The following is a 12,491-nucleotide window of genomic DNA, read 5'->3' as shown; positions in this document are numbered from 1 at the left end:
GGCTCTGGTTGTGGCTCTTGCTCTGTTTGAGAAGTGGAGGGCAGAGCAGTCAAGTCAAATGTCCCTGGCTGGACTGCTCTAACAGAGCCAGGAAGTATGGGATCCAAAGTAAGTGGTATGGCACTCTCCACATACATTGACTGTGGACAGGCAAGGATACTTGGGTCCATTGACAGCTGTTTTGGCAGACTTTTGCGGGTTGTTTTCTTTTCATCCTTCTCTTCTGGACAGTTCACAGCTGCATCTGCAGTGCTTTGTCTGACCAAGACCTTGCTCCTGGCCTGGGTCCCCACAGACACTTTAGACACCTGGGGTATCTTCTCTCTCGCTCCCCCAGTGCCTCTATCTGCAGTAGCGGTTCCAAATAGTCCTGCCCCGAGCTCTGCTCCTGCTCCTGTGCCTGCCCCTGCCCCTGCCCTTGTTCCTGTCCCTGTGCCAGCTCCAACCCCTCCACCTAAACCTGCCCCAGCTCCAGCTGCCATGTTGGCACCTTGGGGAGACCATGTGTTGTAATGCTGAGTGAAAGTGTTAAAATTACTGTTGAAAGCACGAAGTTCTTTACAGAGGTCCCTCCTGAGTTCAGCTAATTCTCGACGCATGGCCGAGACCTCCTCCTTCCACTGCATGCTGATAGCTGCAGCCAAGGTGGCCGACTCTTTTATACTGGCCTGGATGGCTTTTGGCGATGGCCTTTCCGGGGCACTAGATCTGGGAGATCTGAAGAGACTTGGAGAAACAGGTGGTCCAGACAGAGGTTTGGCTGTAGCCCCCATGCTATCTTGGCGGTAAAGCCTGTCTCTTCTGACGGGGCAGCCTAGATCATCATGAGTCAAAGGGGTCGTGTCTGCCAAATCCTCATGAATACTGGTCTGGTCGGGTAAACAAGAGTCTTCCTGCACATAATTTCTGTCTGGAAAACAAATGTAAATATGTATCTGTAATATAGCCACAGGTGTGAGCAGCTGGAGACAATGTGCTTTTTATTGCCACAAAGCAGTAACATCAAGTCATGCACTGAATGCCATGAGTCAAAATAAGATAATTGCTGAAATCTACAGCAGTGAAATGCTGACCTTGATGATTATTATCCCAATTTGCACATTCATATACAGTAGATGTATGTTTTTATGCTAAAACTTAAAGCTCTGTAGTATCATTTTACAATGAAGTAATAAAAACCTGTCTAACATTGAGAAAGCATTCCCATTTTGACTCATTTGCGTTAATAGTTTACACTGCCTTCTCATCCTAAATTTGTAGCATGCATTCTTCACATCTTTTCAATGCACAAAGCTGAAACTCCTGGCTCCCAGAACACATCACAGAGAATGGACAATACTTCTAATAAATGAGGTGTTAGAACAATCCTTGCATGCTCTTCTGCTTTCAGCTGAGGTAAGGAAATGTGAACTTTGTGCAGTGAAAAGAGGCAAAGATGAGCAAAGCTTCCAGACCTTTCCCCATCAAACAGGAAGTATAGTATGAACCCTATTGAAAATGTGAGGTCCAGTTTGACCGACAGAATCAAAGCTTTAATTGCCCCATGTCCAGAAAAGTCGCAAAATCATCACACACCAAACTCCGCATCCTAAAAATTCAAAGATATTTGAGTTTACTGAGAAAGCAGTGTAAGCAAACATTTATGGGTATGAAGAATTAATCATAAGCACATCTCCAGATGTCCACACCTCTAACTCTCCCTATTTTAGTCCAACTGATATTGTTAGCTCATGAATCTATTGCAGGAGGAGGCAGAATCCACTCAGACTTCTTGTCCAGGCACTTTTCTTCTTTTCTTCCCACATTCTTCATCTGTATAAAGATGTATCCTTCCTCTGCGAGTCCAGCAATCATGGGAAATGTTGAAACCACCAGCAGCTTACAATTTATAATCAACGCTCAGAAATGAATGCACGTGTCGGCTGAGTAGGTTTGGATTTATTGTAACAAGTTTGCATATGCGATACATATGACAGTTCAGTTACCAGTGTAGTCATTGTCAGCTTTTCATTATCCTTTATCCAGGTCTAGACACAATAGTAGGCAACTTTGTAATAGGATCTCACTGTGTGCAAACATGAGCTTTGGGTTGAGACAAAAATAATCTGTGTGAAGTAAACAATCTTTGAGCAAAGAAGTTTCATTGCTGTGACATTTAACCGTTTGCAGCACAGTGTAAACCAGGTTTACAAGTGAAGAATCCACACTCTGCAGTCTGGAATTATACCCTTGCTTAGCCCAGTTCGAACATAAGTTGTATGCTCGCTGTCACCATGTGCCACCATAAAGTAAGTTAGATTTCCAAAATGTGGTGGGGAAAAAAAAACAGTCGTGTCCTTATTTTCTAACCTGATTTTTATTTCAGACAATTTCCATTTGTGATTTTCAATAGGGTTCATAGCTTTACTCTCTGATGCATCCAGTGGATGAGCAGATGAAGCACTGTATCCAAAATACAGTAGGATGAACTGGCACAGCTCACAAGTGGTAACTAGGGTAATCATACCTCCATAAAAAAATGGAAACATACAAGAGTGATTCATGCAAAGATACAAAGCTGTTTGACAGGACAACCAGTTTGCACTAACTGTTCTATATTCATCCATTACTGCACATCAATGTCAAACGTAAGCTTTTGGTGTCAGGTTGTTGGCAAGATGTCACATGTTGTACTGAGCAAATGTATTTTTTTTGTCTAATTGTTCTTACCTGTGGTGGACCTGATGGTGGAGGTGACAGTAGAAGCCATGGGGGGGATGCATTCATCGTCCTGGGAGTAGCCGGCCTGGATGGCTCGCAGGTAGCTGTGGCTCCGGGTTCTGAAGCAGCCAGGCAGGTCCAGAGCCTCCATGGCCTGAGATTCCACCTCGCTGAACACCGACTCGCAGACAGACTCAAACTGGCCATTTATTTCAGTTTCACTCACCTGCGGGGAAACAAAAGCCATGAGCATGCGTTCACCATTCTTAATCTGGTGAGGCTATTTATTTTTCCAGAGAAATAATTGGTTGCTTATAAAACCTGACATTGTGTCTCCATCTGTCACTTTCATTTACAATAAAAACAAGGCGTGCTGTTGAAATAAAATGGAGTGAACATGTTTTAATGGCCAGATCAATGAAAACTGTGCTGTTGTTTTTTTTTTATAATGTCACAGAAACTATTTCTGTATTTGAGTGTTGCCTGGAAATTGTTTCCACGCCAGTTGATAACCCGAGAGCTCTTATGTTTATTGCACTTCCTCGTATTTTCTGAAAACATCATGCAACATAATGGTAATTTTCTTAAAGTCAAGGTCAGACTGTGTCCAAAAGTGCTGTGAGAGAATTTGTTGTTGTGGATAAGAGCTATTCTGTATCCTGTCTGCGATGTGTATGACTTATCTGGTAATGTCTTTCATACTGACTTGCTACAAATGGTTCTTTAATGAGAAGAAATTTTTTGACAGTTATTACTCTGCTCCCATTTGGCAATATCAAGAATCAGACATAAACATCTTGTTCTATTGGGATTTGGAATTAGTAAGAGTTTAGTTGAGCTTTTAAGACTCTAAACAAATCAATACACCTCTTTCAAGAAGGAGATGAGTATCTCAACAACCCCTGTTGGAGTTCTTTAATTTGTCCTGATAAACGATGTGAAATGATCTGTCATATAAAGGGAGTGGAACTAAAATTAAGTCAGACAAAAGGATGTCTGGGTTTTCAAAAACAATATCTAAATAAAGACATGCAGTGATAATGAAACTAGGGCAGTCAGGTTCTTGAAACAAAGGTTTTAAATGAAGAACTCTGTGGAATTATTCTATTAAGTTTTGCTGGAGACTCTGGAACAACTCCTCCGGGTCCCTCAGCAGTCTGAAGTGTGAAGCACTGGTCTCCATTACGAGTTAGGATTTGAAAATCTTTCCCAAACTGAAAGACTCACCTGGCTCACTTGGCTAACACAGCTAGCCTGACTGAGGGTGCTGACGGCCCGCATATAGCTCTGGTTCCTGGAGCGAAACTTGGGTGAGTTGTAGTTGGCAGAGGGATCCAGGGCAATGCTTGGGTGCATGTCCCTGGCGGCTTGCAAGTGGTAGCTCTGACTGAACAGAGAGAGAAAAAGACAAACAGAGGGGGAGTGGGACTACAGCTGTGGCCACGGATTCTTGAACAAGTCAATTAAAAATAATTTAACTGATAAACAAGCAGCCTGACTAGTGACTACAGGTGCAACATGATGACAAAAACAATTAAGTGCTATTAAGGCCAGCGGGCTTCCTCTGAGCAACCTGAAGGTGAGAGGGAGACTGGTTATGACAGTGTGTCTCTCAAGAGGGGAGGTTGTCTCTGTTTTTCTCCCCCTCCGCTACACTGATGCGCTCTTCACTGTCCTTATAAAGGCAGTTCGATTTCTATTGTGCTGAAGCATCCAATCAATGCTTGGAAATGAGGGAAATGCAAATCAGGAGCTAGTTAGTGAGCAAGCACTTCAGAGAGCACCCCGGTGTCAGCCAGGTCAATTAAATGTGCTACCCCGGCAGGGCAAGAGAGATGCTCAGAAACTCAAGCCTGGTTAGGAATCTGCTGGAGAGAAGATGAAGAGAACGACACAGAGAAGGAAATGTGCTTTAAGTAAACTGAAGACTACTATGTGACTCACTTTAAGAATAGAAAAGTGAAGCTGGGTTCCCTCCGCCAGATCTATTTCTAATGGCAGGCAGGGATGAGTAAGCAGTTTCTGGGCTTTTTATAGAGATAAACGCTGGTGTTTGGCAGCAAGAAAATGCCAGCATGATTAAAAGTCCCCCAATCCATCTTGCGTCGCTGTAGCAAGGCCCTGTGTATTTGCAAAGTAATGTCAACCTTCTAAACATCCAAAGACGTCCTGGAGCGAAAACATCCAGAGATTAAAAGTGAAGTGGTTAAAGCGAAAAAGCTGAAAATGGGAAGAAGAGCTATCTTACAATTATTGTGATTAGTCTCTCACAACACACATCATTTTTAACACTGTATAAAAAATAATATGTTTACTGCCATGCTGATGTGTAGCAGTGACTCAGATCATATCTTTATTGTGCTTTATGTTGCCTTATACTCTGGCAGTATGAGCAGATTGCCCCAGGTGACCTCTCATTGACTGGTCTTGAGTGTTTGCTCTGTGAGGCGTCCATATTTAGGATGTCAGCAGGGCAGCAAGCCAGCTGGCTCCGACATCTGACCACTGCAACATGGCAGCAACAGAGAGGTAAGGGGGAGGCGCTGAGCCTGTATTCACCTTAAGTCTGCAGCAAAATTGGTGATGTAGTTACGCATGTCACTGTTGATTTTATCCAGGCGGTAAGAGCTGTGGGTAGAGAAGAAAACAGAGTTACTGGGTCCCACAAGTGGGAGTTGGATGGATATGACGTCACTGGGCACAAGTCCAATGGAACTGGCTCTGTATGGAATCTGTGGTACGACTGAATGTTTGCTTGGGAGCCCTCACCAAAGTGCTGCAAACATTAGGGTGATACAATATGACCAACATGGCCTTTGTGGGATGATAAAAGTGGGAGAATGTTACAATTAGATTTAATTGGCAGACAGAATTGCCTGTTCGAGGTAATGTTTTCTAAATGAAACGTGCACAAACACACAAATAATCGTGATATAATGGGGAGCGTATTATGAGTTGTGTAACACAGTAGGTGCGCGTACAATGTCCACCACTGATGACCAAAATAAGTAGAACAAAGCATTTGATGATAAAATGCTGCACACAACAATTACGCTACATCATAAACCGCACACTCTTTCCCTGTGAGGCTAATTAGATGTGGTTAATTGAGCCAAATGAGGATTAAAAACAACAACAAAAAATAACTTCTGTCCCTCCCCGAGCAATGGACGTTAGTGAAGCTTTTAGTTGACAAGATCAGACAGAAGTGCACTGGCTAAGGCTTAAAATGTGTATTACTTCATCCATCCCAGTCCACAGAGATGTCTATTATCATCAGTTGAGTGAGGGGAGGCTGTTTTGAGGATGCGTTGGCCCTTATCAAATCATGGCACAGCAAGTTTTCTCTAATGTTTCTGATTGGTGCTAATGCACTTCCATTGTCTGCCAATATCAAGGCACAGGATGATGGGAATCTCACACTTCCTGCCTTTCAAGCTGCCACTGAAAATACTCTTTCGGTGCTTAAACGAAGTCCAGTTTTAACAGTAGCTGTTGTGTCCTGATTTCTGAGGAGAATGGTTCAAAATAATGATTTGATTGAACAGGAAATAAAAAGAAAAAAGATAAAATCTGAGGCATGAACAAAAGGATTTTGCAAGAAGCATTAGCAAATGCACAAGAAAAAATACAGCTCAAGAGTGTTGGGTATATAATCAGGCTAATATAAAATGCGGAAATCACAATAAATGCATCATTTTTAACAAAATGAATGCACTGCAACACTTTCTGGAGAAATCTTCTCTTGGGTTTTGTCAGTGGGGTAAAGAAAAACAAAAAGAGTGAATCTTAATCAAGATACTACAGCGAGGGGAGTATGTGAAAGGATAAAAATTGAGATTAATACACTTTGCAATCACTGAATCCACTGTGTCTATTCAAGCTCTTGTACATTCTGTTCAAGAACACGAAAAAAGATGCAATCTTTTGGAACAAGAAATTAAGCGGTAGAAGACAAAAATGATATACTTTTTCTACAGTGTCCAATGTTACATTCAAAGTGAGGTGAGAAAGTGTTGAGAAAAAGCCTAGCAAACAGAAAAGCAGCCTAACTATGCATCACACGTCCCACACGGCCACAGATCAATGGGCTGAAATTCTGCTTTGACCTTGAGATCTGAGTGAGAAATGCTTATACATAGTGCTATTTAAATGAATAATTACATTATGACAAATCAGGAATTATCGAATGCTTTGCCTGTGTTAACTGCCATTAATTATGGCTAATCACAGATGGCTGCAAACAAATGTGAGTTATTTTGGAAACTGACTAAAAGCGGGTCTGATTGATTGGCTTGTGTGATCAGGCCTTGATCACAGACATTTAAAGAGAAGCTGGTGTACAGATGGTTGCAGAAAGATTCTGTTCTTCTGTGCATGTGTATGGATGTAACCTGTTATCAGATGTGACATATTGGTATTGATTGATTAATTATGCTAATACGTAATAGTGAAATCTGCACGTCATCTGTTTATCATCATTAACACGTTCTTTCAACATATGACAAAGGCACAAAAATAGGTGATTCATGTTTAGTTTATCATAGTTGACGGCTCTGCAGCTTACAGGATGCGACCGGCTGTGGGGTGAAATCAGGTAAATGATTATTAATTAAAACAATCATTGACACCTAGCTTTACCTCGAGTGCACAGGCTGTTCCAGCTCAGCGCGCCCGTGACTGTGATGTATTCTTTATTGGTGAGATGAACAAAGAGGCGACCCTGTCAACCACCAGAGTGACAGAGAGCTTGACAGCCTGTTCTCACTTCAACATGATTTGCTTCAGGGAGCCGCTGCTGTCAAATTTGTGTTTGGCCCATCTGAACGCCCCAGAGGGACATCAAATTGCTACAAGTGCAGAGGAAATCCACCCTACGCCATTTCTGTCTTGATTCCAATCTAATTCCATCTCAACAAGGCCAATGAACCGTAATAGGATGAGAACTCTCATGCCAAGTGGCACTCACATCTCTGATGCCTCTGATGTGTGGATTCAAAACAGTAAGAGATACGGTGTCAAAAAAAAAGAGTTGCAAATGGTCACACTCTTCAACAAATAATGAGATATTCAGGCGCGCTGCAGACAATGAAGTAATATTACGTTTTCAAAATGGAACTATGCAAATTTTGTACAAATTAAATTCTCAGCCCAGATAGTATCATCTAAATGAGTGATTTAAAACATTTGAGGCAATTATTATGCTTGAAACAAGCCTTGTTAGGGGAAGTTTATACAATCAACTATGGTTTTCTTTTTAGATTTTTTTGTTTAAAAAACTAACAATCGCACTCCACTTTGGTTGACAAACAGGATGTGCCTTTTATATATTTTGATTTGAAACTCACCATGTTTCAGCTGTAACAATGTTCTGAAGCTCTCTCTGCTGCAACATTAACATACATACTCTATTTTCTTCTTAGAGTGGCAAGAAAAAACAAGATGATATGGTCATCAATATCCCCCGCCACATGTGATGTCTATGAGTCTATATAGGGCCATAACTGTGAAATATTATGGCACAGGTCTCATTTTCGAATTTGATCAAGGTGTCCATGGTGTGAAGCTACACACAACATTGTTAGCTGTAAAATGAAACGTTCACTCACACTGTGTGCATCTCCTGGGGGCTAAGCCCCCCTGTCCTGAAAACCTAGTGCCACCCCTGCAGCAGTTTACAGCTTGTCAGCTGCAGTCGCGTTCTGTCGCTAATTACGGGCTAACCGTGAATGCTAGCTTCAAAGTAACCGGAAGGTGATTGGCAGGATGAGTCACAGAAGAGGTCTGTATGTTTAATGTTGCTGTAGCGTGAAAAATGACCGAGAAATGGCAGTTTTAAAATCGCTGTGTGTGAAGCAGCACAAGGCATAAATTTGAATTGAGCCTTATGGAGGGTGATTCAGGTTCCCACGTCAATTAAGGGCTGGCGCGTGACGTAACAATGTGCCAGGTGAACAATGTCGGAGTCATATGAATGTAGCGAGTCTTTACTATAGTATTTGAAAGGATTGTCCTTGTAGTATGTACTGTTTGGCCAGGATGGCGATTTCAGGAACCAAAAACCAGACAGATTTTGTCCCTCTCCACACTCTAGCACCAGAGGAGCACATGCTCTCACATGGGATTTTTTGCTCAACCTAGGGGTTTTTGGAGGCTCCTGTATGGAAAACCATAAATCCCACCGTCACAATATGTACATGGCTGAAAAGAAGAGAGTTGGGGCTTTTCATTAAGACTTAAATGAAGTCTAATTGGAGTCTGGAGTTATCAAATCTGTTGTACAATCAATGAAACAGGAGGCGTGGGGTTGAGCTGCTGTTGCTAGTGGACAAAAAGCCGAAATGGAAAGAGAAAGCTACATTCTAAAAGATATCCACACAGGTATGGACAAGTCTTTGTCATCAGGAATAGCTGGAAATGGTTTAGATGTAAGATAAAATGTCATATAGAGGGATGATTTAGTACGGTGACTACTGTGACTAGAAGTGGACACTAAGTTGACGTCAAAGACCAAATGATGGCACATGAAAGGACTCTATAGAGGAGGCTGCTGCTCTACAAGAAAAGGAAAGAAAACATCAGCCTGAAGACACCATCCTAAAGTGAAGTAAGGTGGAGGCAGCATCATAATTATGGGTTTCTTTGGTGCCTCTGGATATTGATGGCAATGGTATCATCAAGGGCAAAATGAATTCCCAACTCTGTCAAAGTATCTTACAGGATATCAGAATGACTGCCCATCAGCTGAAATTCACTAGAAGTTGGGTGATTCGGCAAGACAATGACACTAAACGACAGAATGACTTCAAAGAATATCCGGTTTAACACCTTTTTCAGATGTTTGTATCATCCTGGATCATACCCATACATATTAGGTAAATAACCTGGGATACCATCCAGTTTAATGATGATGGAGTGGAGAGCCAAACAAAAGTCAGCATCTGGACTAGGAGGGGTTGAATGGAGGCCTAAGTCAGCAGACTTTCACACAGGAGAGTGGAGTGTTAGTCCCATCTCAGATCACAAGCACAGTTTAATCATTTTACTGACAGCCTCATTTTGACTTCTATTGTCAGTGGATACATCTGCTAGGTTTAAAAAAAAAAAAGAAAGGTCATGGTCTGTGTTAAAATACATTCTGTCACTACATTTACCATGTTACAAAGCTTCATTTTGTAGTTCCCAGAGTTATGGCTCCACTGCAGAGTTACATGCCGACAACATCAGGGTTACTTCCTGTTTAACAACGATAGAATGTGTTAATTAGGTGTAACTGCAGTGACCTCAAGACAGCCTTGTGCTGAAGCAGTTTTCTATGAGGAAGAGCAAAATTTCTCTTGAGCAGCTTTTTTTTTTTTTTTTTTTTTTATTAAAGTTGTCAAGAAGATATGTAACGAGTGGGTCAACAAATGTAATCAAGATACAATTTCTGAACTACTGCGCATATATTTTCCATATCTGTACTGTAGTTAGATACCAATATCTGGTCTGTCAACCTTTAGTTACTATCTGCTGATTTCAACCTGGCTGCTGTAATGGTCTAACGCTGCACCAAATCAATCTTAAATTGTTGCAATCAGAAAAATCTCAGACAATACCACATCACAGCATTCATAAACGAGTTGAGGAGTAGTGTCAGGACTCTTCAGTAATGACACCTTTGGGGACACTCCTGGAGTTTGAAATGAATGCACCAACAAACCTTCTCCTGCAGACTCAATAACACTGCTGCTGCTGTCAATGGACTGAGAGCCAGGCCACACAGCCTGATCCATGCTGGTCAATATCTTGCTTTCAGCAGAGCCCAGCAGACTCTCGGTCTAACCACTGAGAGAGCCATTATTTAGAGGGGCCTTGGAGTACAATAACTGCAACTGATAGCCCTTCCTGCTGTTGCATCCTCATAAATCATTCACTGTTTACAGCTATTCAGACTGGATAGAGAGGGGAAGCTTTGCAAGATGTGAAAAAAGCAGCATACCTCACTGTAGCTGCCTCGTTCGTTACATCATAATCTGAAAGAGCCGTTAAAAGCTGCAAACGACTACATCCTCTCTGACAGATATCATTATGATCCTCCCTGATCACAATCCATAACATTCGATTTGTCATTATATATCCACTGGGATGAATATCTGGCTTATTATGTTGCCATAAAAGGGGAGTATTTGACAGTAAGAGCTGGTTTCTGTATCTCTTCCTCTACTGAGAGACATTAGAAACACTCACCACACTCCCTGTTAATCCAGTTTGTGTGTATGCGTGTTTTCATGCGGGTCAGGTTAACAGCGGCGATGCGTATTAGTGGATTCTGTGGGTGTTGCCCACTGCGGTCTGAATGCTTCGAGGGAATAAAAGGCATGCTGTATGACAGAGTTGCAATTTACTAAAAAATAAAAAAAAATACTCTGCTGAATGGAAACGAGTACAGGGTCAGCAGCCTGAGAAGTGAGGGACTAGGATATGACAATAACAGGGAGGGAATCATTGCTGTTAGTCAGTATGTGGATCTTGTCTATGTGACATACTGCAGCTATGTGTCTGTCACAGGGCAAACTCCACACCGAGGTCAGACACAAGGTCATCTTTGCATAATGCCGACAATTTATGTCAGATTATTTGCCTTTAGGATTGTGCAGAGCAGAAGCTGAGCAAACGCACAGCTTGATTGATGCCAAAGTCGCAGCAGCCCCTGTGAGGATTTTTTCTACGCAGTCCTCACAGAGTAAAACACACTGCAAGTGGAGAAATGAAACAGGATATACATCCATTATGCTTCAACGGGAGAAGCAACAGCAAACCTAAGTCTTAGCAATTTTTTTAAACAGAACAATTTTGCAAGTCATACTCCTACAGTGCCTGCATTTTTCTCCATTGTTTTTATATTGCAGTTTTATAGATTTATCCGTCATCGCTGTGACTGTGGTTGGATAACAGCATTACATACATCTTGTCTTCTGGCTTTCTCCTTCTCTCCTTTTCTCATCTGCAGCCTAAATATTTACTTAACAATTAATCTCATTTAATTGAGAAATAATTCAGTTTCTAATGCTGATGAATAATGTTCCTTTAAGCTTTTAGCCACTTTAGCATTGCCAAGTGATATCAGTTGTCCAAAAATGTCGTGTCAGGACGTCCTCAGCTGTAAGAAGTAATTCAAGGGACCTATTCACACCGCTTCTGCATTGTTGCACAATCACACTCTGATTTACTGCTTTAGATAAACCCTTTAAGTTGCAAACATTATTTTGATGACATAATAGCATTGGTAATTTCATTAACTTAACAACGTGTTCAAATTTCTGCTTTAGCTGATTTAAAACTCCAATTCAAGTTGATATAACTTAATGAAATTGACTCCATAGTAAAATGTTTTGAGGTCAGGATGCCAATCGTTAAGTAAGTGATCATTAAAAATACCTTTGGTTGTGAAACAAATCCTAATTCCCCTAACTCATTTGTTTGTCGAGTTTAGTTTTATTAGACTATTAAAGAGACTGATGCAAGCTGTTGCTTTCTTGAGCCCAAACAGTCTATTTCCCATTTTATCATGACTTGGACTCTGTTTCCATTGAATCCAGAATGAAAGCCGCAGTTTTATAAAGAGCTTCAACACCAAGTCATTTAATATTTACACAACTGTTTGAATACTTTCAATATAAAAAGAACTGAGGTCAGACAAGGTTGCTTGAACCCATTTCATCTATTATGAGTGGTATATTGATAATTCACTAGGGATATATGGCACCCAGACATGAGCTTTTGTCACTGGGAAAGGTTTTTATAGCAGT

At 41.4% G+C, this 12,491-nt stretch overlaps 1 protein-coding gene across 1 annotated transcript in view; it reads right to left on the bottom strand.

The window, feature by feature from the left end:
- dlgap2a (discs, large (Drosophila) homolog-associated protein 2a) overlaps window positions 1–12,491 on the bottom strand; it is a 212,484-nt gene that overhangs the window by 37,659 nt on the left and 162,334 nt on the right. The window contains 2 exon segments of the mRNA XM_051945125.1: window positions 2,710–2,926; window positions 3,928–4,087. Of these exon segments, the coding sequence (XP_051801085.1) occupies window positions 2,710–2,926; window positions 3,928–4,087 (377 nt within the window).

Source organism: Acanthochromis polyacanthus, chromosome 1 (genome assembly GCF_021347895.1).
Source record: "Acanthochromis polyacanthus isolate Apoly-LR-REF ecotype Palm Island chromosome 1, KAUST_Apoly_ChrSc, whole genome shotgun sequence".
Taxonomy (NCBI): domain Eukaryota; kingdom Metazoa; phylum Chordata; class Actinopteri; family Pomacentridae; genus Acanthochromis; species Acanthochromis polyacanthus.
Note: the sequence above shows the minus strand (reverse complement) of the source record. Positions and strands in the feature narration are given on the sequence as shown.